The following is a 15859-nucleotide window of genomic DNA, read 5'->3' on the forward strand; positions in this document are numbered from 1 at the left end:
TTTGTGCCGAGTTTTGTTGTTGTTGTTGTGCTGTTTTTCCTCTCATGGGCAAGGCTGAGTGAGGTGGTAATCCTGTCTGCTGATGGTTCAGTTTGTAGTCTTGTTTTGTGTGTTGTTTGGATGAGGTGTCCTGCACAGGGTGCTACTGGTGGTTGGGTGATGCCAGGTCTTATATTCTGGTGGTTTCCTTCGTGTGAGTTCTCACTATTTGATACCCCCTAGGGTTAGTTCTCCAGTACTCTTGCTTGGAAAATCCATGGATGGAGGAGCCTGGTGCACTGCAGTCCATGGGGTCGCTAAGAGTCGGACACGACTGAGCAACTTCACTTTCACTTTTCGCTTTCAGGCACTGGAGAAGGAAATGGCAACCCACTCCAGCGTTCTTGCCTGGAGAATCCCAGGGACGGCGGAGCCTGGTGGGCTGCCGTCTATGGGGTCACATAGAGTCGGACACGACTGAAGCGACTTAGCAGCAGCAGCAGCAGCAGCAGCAGCAGCAGCAGGATTAGCTCTCTGGTAGTCTAGGTTCTTGGAATCAGTGTTCCCACTCCAAACGCTCAGGGCTTGATCTCTGGTCAGGAACGAAGATTCCACAAGTGGTTTGTTATGGCATTAAATGAGATTAAAACAAATACCTCAAAACAAGAAACCAAAGATTAACCCCAGACAAATGGCAGTTACAAAATCAGGCAAATAATAATTAAAATAATGGAGTATACACATATACATATACACCTATAAGCAAAATCAAAACAGTCCAACAAAAATAAAGTACAATAGATTGACCCAGTGAACAAACGAAACCAAAAATTATATCTACCAGTTAAGACCAAAACTAACTAAAGCACAAACTGGAAAACAAAACTAAGGCAAGGTGCCGAGCAGAGAATAAAGCAAAGAAAACAAAACTAACAAATATTTTGAGAGGAAAGGAAAGAAAGAAAAGAAAGAATAGATATGCAAAGTTAAATACAGGTAGATATACATTAAAGATTAACTGCAAGGGGAAAATAAAGTAGGAAAAACAAAGGAATAAATGTAGAAAAAATAATAATAGGCTTAAAAAATTAATAAAAGAAAAAAGAAGAAAAACAAAAAAACAAAACTCTACAGGAATGCAAAAGCCCAATGTACAGGCAGAGTTTATAAGAACAATAAAAACTATGACAGAAAAAAAGAAAAAAATATTCAAAAGCTTAATTAGATTTCATAGTGTCAATAAAATCAACAACTACAATGGGGGGCAGGGGTGGGGAGGGAAGAAAAGAAAAAAGAAAAAAAATCCAAAGGAAACTACAGAACAAGTGAATAATAAATTTTTTGCTTGAGTCACTGGTGTCAGGGTCCTTTCTCTTGCTAGGAGTCAACAATCCACCTCACCTCCCTAGGATGCCCTCCAACACTGTGCTGGTGGTCTCTGTACCTGCTGTGGGAACAGCTCAGATTCTAATCTGGTCCTACTCCTGTGTGTTCTTGCCTCCACACAGAACTATCAGAACCAGTGTGTTTTTCTTTGTGGGAGCTCATGATGTGCTTTTATATAAGGGCTTCCCTGGTGACTCAGACGGTAAAGCGTCTGCCTGTAATGCGGGAGACCCGGGTTCAGTTCCTGGGTTGGGAAGATCCCCTGGAGAAGGAAATGGCAATCCACTCCAGTACTCTTGCCTGGAAAATCCCATGGACGGAGGAGCCTGGTAGGCTACAGTCCATGGGGTCGCAAAGAGTCTGACACGACTGAGCAACTTCACTAGACAGTCTGCCTAGTTGATGGTGTGGATTGAATCTGCAGCTTGTATAGCTGGTGGGAAGGTTTTGGGTCTTCTTCCTTAGCCACACTGCCCCTGGGTTTCGAGTGTGGTTTTATTTCTACCTCTGCATGTGGGTAGTCCACTGGGGTTTGCTCTTGCAGCTGCCCTGGAGGACCTGGGTCTGCCCCAGTGAGGGCCAGGTGTGGAGGTGGTGCAGCTCCTTGGGTCACAGGGGTTCTGGCAGCACCAGGTACTCAGGGGAGTTGGTAGCTATGGCAGCAGAAAATATAGTGCTCTAGAAGGGTATGGCAACCAGTATTGGCCAATACACTCCAGTATTCTGAGCTGGAGAATGCCCCTGACAGAGAAGCCTGGCAGGCCACAGTACACAGGGTTGCAAAGAATTGGACATGACCGAAGCAACCCAGCATGCACAGACACCAGACCTTTTTTGCCTGTGGCAGCTCTGCCCCAGTGAGGGTTGAGCATGAAGGTGGCACAGCTGCTTGGGTTGCAGGGACCCTGGCGGCACCAAGTGCAGGGATATGGACTGCCTCAGCCGTAGGAGTTAGGACCCTAACAAGGGTCTTTTTTCAAGCCTCTGGTAGCTGGCGATCAGGAGGCCTCTTTGGCTAGTCTTCCTCTGTAGCTCCGCCCGTTCAGGCACTTAAGAGGACTCCCTTGCCTGTGTTCAGTTTGTCAGGCACATAGAGGGTCCCCCCTGGCTGGGGTCCTACTCTGTAGATTGGTGTCTCCGTCATTTAAAGGAGCACCCTGGGTGGGGTCCTGCTCTGTAGTTCAGTGTGTCAGGCATTTGAAGGGCCAGCCTCTCTATTGTTCAACTGCCAGTGCTGGCATGTGGGGAGAGAGAGGCTATGGTGATGGCTCCACCCCCTACGCATGACTCAGCAGTACTGCCTTGATTCCATGGCTGCCTGACTTTCCTCCACTGGCATTTTCCACCACAATCTCCTCCTTCACATCTCCTTGGTCTGTCTCTCCACAGTCAACAGCAGCCCTTGCCCTGGGATTGCTCCACAATCCCTATACTCCAGCGCCTACCTGCTGTGCCTTCTAGGGGACCTGCATCCCTGCCCGGGGTATGTATGGCTGTGGGAAGGACTGTCTAATTCTCATTCCATTTGTGCGTGTGTGTGTGTGTGTGTGTGTGTGTGTTAGTTGCTCAGTCGTGTCCGAATCTTTGCAACTCCATGGACTATAGCCCGCCAGGCTCCTCTGTCCATGGAATTTTACAGGCAAGGATACTTGAGTGGGTTGCCATTTTCTTCTCCAGGGGATCTTCCCAACCAGGGATTGAACCCAGGTATCCTGCACTGCAAGCAGATGCTTTACTATCTGAGCTACTAGGGAAGTCCTCATTCCATTTAGGCTGCCACAGGTCGGCTGTTTCACTCTCAATCTTAAATGTTTCACGTTTGACTCAGACAATTGCCCCTTTGTGGGGATCAGACCCCTGCTTCAGTTCCCCCACCCACTGAGGGCAGGTCCAGTCCTACTAACACTCCTGCTTTTCTCCCTAGTTCCTTCGTCCTACCAAGTTTTGTGTGGTTCTATACACTCTTTTCCGTGGGTCAGGTAGTTCTGTCCACTCTCAGCTGGTGTTCTGCATGCACTTCCGTGTCTAAGGGTGTATTCCTGATGTATCCATGGACAGAGATGTACCCCATGTCCACCCTACTTCTCTGCCATCTTGTCTCTCTGACACATTTATCACAGAGGTTTAGAAACAGTAATTTTAATAAGAATGAGATAATGAATCTGAGGTTTGGGGCACAGTATCTGGTACCCACATCAAAATATATGGAAGCTAAGATCAGCAGCATACTTATCTACACTCAGATGAGAAAAATTCCCAAATCTTAGGGGTTTTTTTTTAACTGTAAAATGGAAATTAATGCTTACTTCAACAGGTTATTACCTAGATAAGTATTATTCAGTATGTAACAAGTGTTCAGTAAATGTTGGTTTCCTTTATATTCTGTTTATCATGACTCACTAATGCAATCAACAAATAGTCCTCAGTCAGTCAGTCAGTCCAGTCGCTCAGTCGTGTCCGACTTTTTGCAACCTCATGAACCGCAGCACTCCCTGTCCATCACCAACTTCCAGAGTCCACCTAAACTCATGTCCATTGAGTCGGTGATGCCATCCAACCATCTCATCCTCTGTCGTCCCCTTCTCCTCCTGCCCTCAATCTTTCCCAGTATCAAGGTCTTTTCAAATGAGTCAGCTCTTCACATCAGGTGGCCAAAGTATTGGAGTTTCAGCTTCAACATCAGTCCTTCCAACACCCAGGACTGACCTTCCTTTAGGATGGACTGGTTGGATCTCCTTGCAGTCCAAGGGACTCTCAAGAGTCTTCTCCAACACCACAGTTCAAAAGCATCAATTCTTCAGTGCTCAGCTTTCTTTATAGTCAACTCTCACATCCATACATGACTACTGGAAAACCATAGCCTTGACTAGATGGACCTTTGTTGGAAAAGTAATGTCTCTGCTTTTGAATATGCTATCTAGGTTGGTCATAACTTTCCTTCCAAGGAGTAAGCGTCTTTTAATTTCATGGCTGCAATCACCATCTGCAGTGATTTTGGAGCTCAAAAATATAAGGTCAGCTGAGTGCCCACAATCTGTCTGTCAATGTTCTAGACACTGGTGACACAAAAGGAAAGTTCATGAAATTTACACTAGAGTAAGGGAGATAGACGATAAATATACACATAATAAGATAAATATACACATATAAGAGACCTTACAGTAGGAATACTATAGAAAGACAGTAAACAGGGAATGGGCTAGCAAGCGACTTTGGTATGGAGAAGCAATGATTGCTAAGAATGTTAGATGGCTTTCTAAGCTGTGGTACATATACACAATGGAGTATTACTCAGCAGTTAAAAAGAATTCATTTGAATCAGTTCTGATGAGATGGATGAAACTGGAGCCGATTATACAGAGTGAAGTAAGCCAGAAAGAAAAACACCAATACAGTATACTAACACATATATATGGAATTTAGGAAGATAGCAATGACGACCCTGTATGCAAGACAGGGAAAGAGACACAGATGTGTATAACGGACTTTTGGACTCAGAGGAGAGGGAGAGGTGGGATGATTTGGGAGAATGACATTCTAACATGTATACTATCATGTGAATTGAATCGCCAGTCTATGTCTGACGCAGGATGCAGCATGCTTGGGGCTGGTGCATGGGGATGACCCAGAAAGATGTTATGGGGAGGGAGGTGGAGGGGGTTCATGTTTGGGAATGCATGTAAGAACTAAAGATTTTAAAATTTAAAAATAAAAAACTAAAATTTAAAAAAAAAAAAGAATGTTAGATGGCTTTCTAAAAAGCGGATGTCTGAGTTGAGACCTGAGTGACATAAAAGAACCAGCCATGGAAATAAGAGTGAAAGGCAGTCCTGACTGAGAGAACCTCCTGAATGAAATTCTGAGGTGAGAAAAGCTTGATGTGTTTCAGCCCAATTAAGAGATAAGGTCAGAGGGGCTGGCAAGGAGCCAAACTGTATGAGGTCTCATAGGCCAGGATGAGAATTTTGGATTTTCTTCTACATCCAATAGGAAAATGTGGATGAAGATAATTAGGGTTTAATGCCTAAACTATGAAGATTTAAGACAAGGGCTGACAATTGCAATTAAATTACTTCTATGGTATTAATTATGTATCCCTACATATATGGGCTGGACAGAAAGAAGTTGTTCATGGTACGCCTGGGAAGCAGAAGAGAAACGACAGAGTGCCTTCACATCAACCAGCTCACAAAACACAGGACTCTAGTCACGGAGAGCTTCATGACCAACTGGCTTAACATTCTCTGCATTTAGGGATAGCCTAACTCAGTTAAAGAAAAATAATTTGTGAATTAGTACCAGTACCAGACCCTCATAACTCTTTTTATAAGGCCCAGAATACCAGGGATAACTAATTCAAAGGGAAAATGAAAGATTATTTATAGCCCCACAAATAAATATCTTGGTGAAGGTACAAATCTGTTCTTGATTATTCATATCTAATGATAAAGATAATAATAAAAATTACCATATATTGATTGAAGTGAAGTGAAGTCGCTCAGTCGTGTCCGACTCTTTGCGACCCCGGGGACTATAGACTACCAAGCTCCTCTGTCCATGGGATTCTCCAGGCGAGAATACTGGAGTGGGTTGCCATTTCCTTTTCCAGGGGATCTTCCCAACTCAGGGATCGAACCTGGGTCTCCTGCATTGCAGGCAGACGCTTTACCCCCTGAGTCACCTACTGAGTTACCTACTTACAAATACTAACTTGAAACTTCTACATGGATGTATTTAATACTTGAAATAGCCCTATGAGGTAGGTATATGAACAAAGGAACTAACAGCCACAAAGAATTAAGAAACCTGCCCAAGATCACCCTGCTGCTAAGTACCAGTACTGCAGACTGCCTTTCTTCCTCAAAATCTGCTACACTGTGCTGTGCTGCAACAGATAATCTTGAGTATACATTGAAAATATTTATTTTGCTTCTGTCACTGTTTTACAGAACTCAAACACACATGCACACACAGCACACAGATACACACAGAATTCTTCCTAACAGTAAAATGCGTCACTCTACAAATAAAAGTACTGCTGTATTAATAGTTCCCAATACTTATCTCTAAAATGAAAAGGTGATGTGATCTAAAGTCCCTTTAACATGCTCTAATTGTTCTATGACTTGTGGTTAGAATCACTTCTAACTCTAAAATTTTATAATTCTTCAGCATGTCAAGTACTGACATCTTGCATATCTACAAATAATAAATATCAAGGTGGTCTAGGACATAATTTTTTAAACCTTAGATTTCAAGTGATTGCTGCTGCTGCTGAGTCGCTTCAGTCATGTCTGACTCTTTGCAACCCTATGGATTGTAGCCTGCCAGGCTCCTCTTTTCATAGGATTCTCCAGGCAAGAACAGTGCAGTGAGTTGTCATTTCCTTCTCCATGGGATCTTCCTGACCCAGGGATCGAACACACATCTCTTACATTTTCTGCACTGGCATACAGGTTGTTTACCACCTAGCACCACCTGGGATGCTAGTCATTAGTAGGTAATAAAATCAATTTAGTGAGCAGTGATCACATTATAAAAAACAAATGGAATGTCAGACAACCACTGTGCTGTAAAACTTTTGTTTCATGGATGACTTTGAAGGGTTCAAGACTTTTGTGGAGGAAGTAACTACAGATGTGGTAGAAATAGCAAGAAAACTATAATTAGAGATGAAACCTTAAGTTGTAAATGAAATTTCATAATAAACTTAAATGGATAAAAGCTACTTCCAATGGATCAGCAAAGAAACTGGTTTCTTGAGGTGGACTCTACTCCTGGTAAAGATGCTGTGAAGACTGCTGACGTGACAACAGGGATCTAGAATATCACATACACTTAGTTCATAAAGCAGGGTTTAAGAGGATTGACTTCAATTTTCAAAGAAGTTCTACTATGAGTGAAATGCTATTGAACAGCACTGGTGCTGCAGAAAAATCATTCCCGAAGGAAGTCAATCAAGTGGCAAACTTCACTGTTGTCTCATTTTAAGAAATTGCCACAGTGACCTCTACCTTCGGCAACCATCACCCTGGTCAGTCAGCAGCCATTAACATTACGGCAAGACCCTCCACCAGCAAAAAGATTACAACTCACTGAAGGCGCAGATGATGGTTGGCATTTTTTTGGCAATAATGTAATTTAAAATTTAGGCATGTATACTGTTTACACATAATGCTACTGCACACTTAACAGACTACAGTATAGCATAAAAATAACTTTTATATGCACTGTGAAACCAAAAAAAATTGTGTGACTTTGTTTTATTATGTGATATTTGCTTTATTTCAGTGGTCTGGAACCAAACCTGCAGTATCTTTGAGTTATGACTGCACTGCACATAATTTTCAGCAGAGAAGAGGAAGATAAGTTCCTATTCTTAAATACTTCGGACTTCATTTCTGGAAGTAGACATTCATGATTTACTGGCGTCATTTCACCTATTCATTTAGACAACATATTCTGAGAGGCTTTCTTTATATACCAAGTTCTGAAGACAAAAAGTTGAAGAAGAGATAGACATTTCTGTGGCTTCTAAGATATCTCCAACATGAGCAATATATTGAATCAGTTTGACCTGAGAGGTTATTCACTCCAGAGGAGCCTGGTGGGCTATATAGTTCATAGGGTCGCAAAGAGTTAGACACAACTGAGCAACTAACACACGTTCCAAAGGAAAATACATTTTTCATCCCTCATACAAATCAATGTTATCTTGAATGAATAAATGGAACCAATGAAGCAATTTGAGATAAAACCAGAATCCAAATGAACTGTTGGATTTCTATCTGTTGGGTTTCCATCTGTTTTTTACCACCGGTCTAGCGCCAGACCAGCACTACAGGCTGCGCTTACCTGTTCCTCCACTGGTGGCTCCTCCGGATTTAGAGGGATTTTTGATTCAACGTCCTCACACTGTGGAAGGTGGTTAGAAGCTGCGGTGTCAGTAGCAACGCCACCATTGTGTACCTTGATGCCATTTGTCCCCTGGCAGGAGGGAGGAACGTGGTGAAAGAAAAGGCTCTTCTGTGGCATAGGCAGAAACCAGGCCACAGCGAAGGCCACAGAAACACAGGTGAGAGAGATGACATTCAGGCTGAACAGGGACCAGGATGCCACTGAGACAAGGATCTGCCCCAGGACAGAGCCCACTGTGAAGCCCACCAAGGTGGCACTTCGACAGTAGCTCGTGACTTTCTGGTACATGCTCAGGTCTACCACACTGTAGATGTAGGAGTAGTAGGCAATTTCAGTGGCAGTGGCGATGCCATAGAAGAATTCCAAGAACTGAATGGCCAGCAGTCCCTGGGCATAGAGCAGCATGAACCACGTAACAATAAGGCTGAGTCCCTGGAGCAGAACGACAGGCTTATAGCGGAGGTAGTCTGTGGCAAGGAACACAGGAAACAGCAGCACCAGGTACGAGTAAGTCCATACTGGATATATTTCATTGAAGACCTGGTAGAAAAAGGATAAAACCCTGTTAGTGACCTCAAACAAACTGGAATATTCATAACAATTTATTCTTATAAAACAATCTACCATAACCTCAAAGATCTCATTCTTAGCAAACAAAGAAATCTCATCAACAATTCTGAGAACTGTTTGGAATTCACTTCCCTGTTTCCATCCCATCATCTCTTCTTAATATCTTCCCTATTCATCGAGGCCTAGTTCAATGCCTTCCTCATCCTGGAAGACTTGGCTACAGTTGATCGTATTTGTAACCCAACATCCAAAGCTCTCTCTTAACACTGCTTTCTATATGTCACTCTCTTCAATTACCTCATAGCACTGCTTCTTAACCATGGTTACACGTCTCCCAAGGAGCTTTAAAAATTTTGGAGGCCTAGCCACAGGCATTTTTTCAAAACTTCCCAGGAGATTTTAACATGAGTCAGAGTTTAGAACCACTGATTTATAGGTTCTTTCAGGGTGGCCTTGACTTTCATTTGCACAGCCTGCATACTGTTTGGAAGATATTTGGCTGAATGAATGCTCTGGAAACAAACAAATGTTTTGCAATCATCATCAGTTCTTACTTTCAGCCACAGAACAAGGAACATAGATTCTACTGATTGATTAGGTTTTTCCGTTATTAAGTTTCACGTCGTTGGGGTAACAGGAATAGATCAAGAAAGTAACTCTGTCCTACAGTCTTAACAGAGTAACAATCTATGGATGAAACATCATAAGCAACTCTGGTGCCTTTCTTTTTGCGTGTCTATGATATGAAAAAAAAAAAAAAAGGAAGGTTTTATTTTCTTTTTCATTAAATTTTCATTGGAAGACAGTAGAAATAATTTTTAAACCAAGAAGACCCCAGGTGGAAGTTTAGTTCCATCATTTGCTTAATGATTTTAAGTTCCCTTTAGCCATCTCCATCATCAGTAAAAGAGAAGGAAAACCTATGCCACAGGGTTGTTTGTTACAAGGGCTAAATGAGAGAATACATGTAAGTCACTTACTCCACCATCTTTTCATAAGTCTAAAGATTTAAGGACTGAAGCTAAAACACAGACCACTTGAGACGATATGCATTAAATTAACTGATTTCAGTGTCAGACTTTATTTTTTGGGGCTCCAAAATCACTGCAGATGGTGATTGCAGCCATGAAATTAAAAGATGTTTACTCCTTGGAAGAAAAGTTATGACCAACCTAGATAGCATATTCAAAAGCAGAGACATTACTTTGCCGACTAAGGTCCGTCTAGTCAAGGCTATGGTTTTCCTGTGGTCATGTATGGATGTGAGAGTTCTGAAGGAGATCAACCCTGGGATTTCTTTGGAAGGAATGATGCTAAAGCTGAAACTCCAGTACTTTGGCCACCTCATGAGAAGAGTTGACTCATTGGAAAAGACTCTGATGCTGGGAGGGATTGGGGGGCAGGAGGAGAAGGGGACGACAGAGGATGAGATGGCTGGATGGCATCACGGACTCGATGGATGTGAGTCTGAGTGAACTCCAGGAGATGGTGATGAACAGGGAGGCCTGGCGTGCTGCGATTCATGGGGTTGCAAAGAGCTGGACACGACTGAGCGACTGAACTGAACTGAACTAAGACTCCATTCTTCAAAAAAGAATCATTGTAGGTAGGAGACGTTTTCCTCTTCTCACACCTACCCCAGAGCTTAGCAAATTCCTGGGGGCTTAATAATAAGTCAGTTTCTAAGTGATCACTAAGTTTAGATCAGTGGCCTCAGTTTTTAAGTGCTTTTTGAAAGGCAGTCCTGCTAACAGGCTAAATACTTTGTGATGGAGTGATATAACCCTCTACTTTTTTTAATTCTCATGTATACCTCAGTTCACCCAAGTGTAACATGGACTAATCATTTTAAAGTTTTAGAGGAACAATATAGTAAAAAATTATTATAAAATATTTGCCAATGGAGAACAACTATAAAAGGAAAACATAATCTGAGATACATTCCAGACTTGATTTCTGGTTGGCTGAGCATCAAAAGTGATTCATCTATGGAGATTACTCAGCCACAAAAAGGAATGAAGTCAGCTGAACTGAGGTGGAGGAAACGAGAGTTCGTTATATGGAGTGAAATAAGTCAGAAAGAGAAAAACAAACATTGTATATTAATGCATATATATGGAATCTAGAAAAAGAGTACTGATGAACCTATTTTCAGGGCAGAAGCAGAGATGCAGAAGTAGAGGATGGACTTGTGGAAAGAAGAGCAGGGGAAGGAGAGGATGGGATGAACTGAACGAGCATCACTGAAACAAATACACAACCATGTGCGAAACAGCTAGGGGGACGTTGCTGTGTAACACAGGGAGCTCAGACCAGTGGTCTGCGATGACCCCAAGGGGCGGGGATGGGCAGGAGGGAGGTGCAAGACGGAGTGGATATATGTATACTTACGGCTGATTCACCGTGTTATATGGCAGAAACCAACACACATTGTAAAGCAATTATCCTCCAATTAACAGTAAATTTGAAAAAAAAAAGGAAAAAAAAAAGTGATTGATCTAATAGCCTCATCTTCATGAATTCTGGTCTAATTTCCTTTTCTAAATCATTTAGCAACCTCCATTTACCAGGAAACTTTCTTGTGACTGAACATATACATAAAAGAATAACTGAGAACGGCAGAAATGATTCCCATTCACAAGTGTAGTAATTTCAGCAAACGAGGAGCAAAGTGCACTTGGCTGACATAGCAGAGGGTCAGACACTTCTCAGTAGAAAAGCAGAGCAGTTAAGGGCAACCTTGAGATGCAAGTCCTGAAGAGTGACGGCGTCCCTACAGACTTTGCACAGGTGTGCTCCATTAGCAAATTCCCACTTCTTTTCAGCCTATAGTTTTAGATATTCTCCCATAGTTTTCTTAAATGTGAAACTGCCTCCTTTGGTTGACTCTGCATGTTTCTCCACCTTCACATTTTCCATTTATATTTATGAGTCTAATTCCACTCCTAATACAAAAACCACAATTTAGATAATGAAGATGAGGAAAAGCAATGCCAAGCAGAAACAAAAATAAGGCAAGCAGGGGGAAAAAGACCAGATGTGTTCTCTTTAAGTTATTCTAAATAAGAAACCAGAATTTACTCCTAGGAGAGACATCAACCCAAGTGGACAGCCTCTTCCACAGTATTATCAGCAGTATAACAGAGCATCTGTTACACACTATGCTAATCACCTCACCTGTATGACCTCATTTCATCCAAACAAGGCAAAGAGGTAATTGCTTTTATCATCTCTATCTTACAACCAAAGTAACTAGGCCTTAAGTGAATTGCCCAAAATTATCCCAGCACGTCACTGGCAGAGGAAGAACCTGACCTGGATATTCCGAATCCACCACATTCAGACGCCCCATTTCTTCAATCAGAAAACTGCTTTTGATTATCTACTACGTTCCCCCCTTACTTCTAATGCCAACAGCACCTTTTCCAACCTGTATAGGGGTGCTTTTATGGGGCTTTCAAGAAGAAAGAAGACCAAACAACCTACAGAGCTTAGCCACTGGGTCTCCAAAAGTCTCCAAAAGAGGATCCCTTCTCAGGATAGTTAGGGAGTCTGGGATGGACATGTACACACTGCTATATTTAAAATGGATAATCAACAAGGAGCTATTGTAAAGCGCAGAGAACTCTTGCTCAAAGCTGTATGGCAGCCTGGATGGGAGGGCGGTTTAGAGGAGAATGGATATGTGTATATGTATGGCTGAGTCCCTTTGCTGTTCACCTGAAACTATAACACTGTTAATCGGCTATACCCCAATACAAAATAAAAAACTAATAATAAAAAAAAGAAGATCCCTTCTCTCTCAATGCCTCCAAGAAGCCGTGGAACCAGGAAATAAATTCTTTGGTGGATACTTTCCCTTCAGGAAACTTCCTACATGCAAAAATGCACAGATTACAGAGATTACTTTCTATCTCATTGCCCATTCTTGGACAACACCCTGTTATCTCAGGTAACATCTGTCATTCGAGAAAAGGGAATTGATTTTATTCTAAAGTGTCTTTCACAGATTTTTGGATCAGAGCTTGTTTGTGCTTTCTTCTGAGACACAAACAGTTAAGGAAAAACATGTTTAGTTTTAAACTCTAATTCAGCTTTAGACTTTCAGAATCGTTTCATTTAGACTACTAGTTAATAAGCACTTATTTGCACAATACTATTTCCGAACTGTATGAAGATTACAAAAACAGACAAAAAAAGAATAAAATGAAGCCTCAGTTCTCCAGGAGTTCTGAACCTAGTGAAGAATATATACACACAAATTATTGATAAGGGAGAATAGGAAATACGGGGTTGCTTCTTTGAACTGGACCTTGAAGGATGAGAAAATCAGAGGCCAACAGAAAGATATCAAGAGTTCTGTAGAAGATTATCCCAAGCGGAGATCACATCTTTGAGTACAAGCCGGTAAATGAGAGAATGGATATGCTGGATTTATGACTATAAGATTAACATGGATGGAATTTGAGCACATATTAATAGAAGGCAAGAGGAAGAAGGATGGAGTAGGAGATAAGGGTGTTAAGAAGTAACAGCCAAATTCTGTAAGGCTCTGAATAGCAGGTACAGTAGTTTTAATATATTAAATCGAATGCTTTAAAAACATCAAAGAGGGGCTTCTCTGGTGGTCCAGTGGCTAAGACTCCACGCTCCCAAAATGGGGGGCCCAGGTTCAATCCCTGGTCGGGGAAACCACATGCCACAACTAAGACCCAGTGCAGCCAAATAAATAAAGTAGCCCGCCAGGCTCTTCTATCCAGGATTTTCCAGTCAAGAATACTGGAGTGGGTTGCCATTTCCTGCTCCAGGGGATCTTCCCCCATGCAGGGATGGACCCCCATCTCCTGCAGTGGCAGACAGATTCTTTACTGCTGAGCCACTGGCAAAGTCCCAAAGAACAGTACTGAATGTCAAATCCCATGCTGAAAAAGGTGAGAGGATAAAAAAGTTTTGGGTGGTAAAGAGCTCTATTTTATTAAAAGTTGGCTTTTAACTACTGAAATACAAATTTTAACCTATCTAAAATTTATAAAGTGATACAGGTTAACGGTTTTCCTATAATCTAAGGAAGAAATCCTTTGAGAATGGAAAGAGGAAATTCTGTCCTTTTTCTCCTCCTTTTGTCTTTGGACCTGGTTAACAATAGCTCTATCCAAGATCTGGCCCTTCTAAAGTCTCCTGGAGGAAATATAAAATATAAAATTCAACACAAATATTACTAACCATGCACTTTCCTTAAAAAAAAATCATATAATATTAAGTAAATAAATAACTGTCCAGAGGTGAAAAACAAGCACTCAGTTAGGAAGGAGAACAAGTTGTGCTGTTTATTTCAGTTATTAGAGATTTTAAAAATCTAGGATTCCAGAGAGTCTGGACAGAGCTATACTGTGCCTGGCCAACAGGACAGAATCAGCCACAATTCTGAGGTTCTCAGAGACAAATGACATCCTTTTCCAGACCTCTAGATTTCTCTTTAAACCGCGCCCTCTTCCTCCACTAATCTGCAGCGACAGAAGCATGCTCTGTTTTCTTACACATTCAGCGAATATTTCCTGGGCCTGGCACCCCTGCTTTATTGCACTACACCGCCCTCCCAACATATTTCATTCGCCCTAGGAAGATTTGTGATAATCAGGGCACATGACGGAGCGTCACATAGCAATTCTGCCCAGGGCACTTGTGCCAAACAGACTGGCTTTCAGATAGCAACACTGGAAGCATGTCCCCTGTCCCCCCCCCCCCCCCAACCGTGCTTCTCTTTCAGGCAAGGTGCAGATCACATGGCAGGGCACATGAAATTTTAATTGTGAACAGCTCAAAAGTAGTTATCATTTCTGCTTCAGAGGTCAGGCCTCAGATTCAGTGTTGTTTGGGGTGTTCTATTAATAGAATCATTCTATTTAAGGAAGTCATGTTCCCTCTTCTAGGATCATTCTGTTCACAGGAGTTGGCCCTTTCCACTGCATTACTGTTTTTAACCAATATTCTATTTCAAACAGGTAATGAGTAACTGTTACAGTTCCTTGTGGAGCAGTCCATAAGACTGAGAAACAAAGCTGAAGTCGGGTAAAAGTTAATGCTACTTGCTAGCTGCAAGGCAATATGAGAAACTCAAATGAAATCCTCAACCCAGGGTTCAAGGCCAGAATTTCAATTCCCTTGTTAAGTGCCCTTGAAAATGGAAGAGCAATGCAACAACAAATTGGAATATAAGTAATTACATCCTGCTCTGACCTGTTATGCAGGGGTATTCAAAAGAGGTGACCAGTAATCACTGTGAAGGGAGTAAGGTTTAAATGGGAGGACTTCACTGGGAGCAACTGGGGCAGGGAGGCAGGGTGAGAGGAGTGGACATTGGAAAAAAGGGACAGCTAACATCTGCACTCAGCTTTCACCCTTTGTGATGTTCTAGAAAGGAATACCAGATCTCAGCTTCCATGCTTTGTAGTATTCAAGGAAGAGGATGCTGAATCTGCTTTATTTGGGTTGTATGGGAGTAACTTCAATTTAATTCCTTTTCCAGTTAAGGTCTTTCTTTTTCAAGTAACAGATGTTGAGATTGACATACACTTATGAAGAGTTGAGCACATTTTTTGAAGCACACAATGCACTTCTAAAGTACTTATAAATTCTCCTAGGGAAAATCAGTCAGCAAGAAGTTCTTGATCTTGGACTGTGTAATCTCAATTACTCTGAACATCGCGGGCAGAACAGAAGGAGCAAAACTAACATCCGTGAAGCAACAATTCACAATGCACGAAAAACTATAGTTAAATGACAACTGTGTGATACCATCTAAATATCTGCTTTTATCACAGAGAGGTGGCGGGGGGCGGGGGAGGGGAGTGAGGCGTATCCTTGGACACAGTCTCACCCAATAAAAATCAAGACAAGATGATGGTTCTTGTTCTGTACACTTCTTCCTTGAGCACGATCATCCGTCAAGGGTAAACAATGTAAGGAAGGGGAAGAAGGTGCAGGAGGTAGAGGGGAAGGTCCTTTC

General features: G+C 42.1%; 1 protein-coding gene across 1 annotated transcript in view; it reads right to left on the reverse strand.

Annotated features, from left to right (window-relative positions):
* The window catches only part of SLC19A2 (solute carrier family 19 member 2), a 35227-nt gene that overhangs the window by 18490 nt on the left and 878 nt on the right, over nucleotides 1-15859 (reverse strand). The window contains exon 2 of the mRNA XM_027975590.2: nucleotides 8221-8823. Coding sequence (XP_027831391.2) covers nucleotides 8221-8823 — 603 coding nt within the window. The remainder of the gene's footprint in view (nucleotides 1-8220; nucleotides 8824-15859) is intronic.

Source organism: Ovis aries, chromosome 12 (genome assembly GCF_016772045.2).
Source record: "Ovis aries strain OAR_USU_Benz2616 breed Rambouillet chromosome 12, ARS-UI_Ramb_v3.0, whole genome shotgun sequence".
Taxonomy (NCBI): domain Eukaryota; kingdom Metazoa; phylum Chordata; class Mammalia; order Artiodactyla; family Bovidae; genus Ovis; species Ovis aries.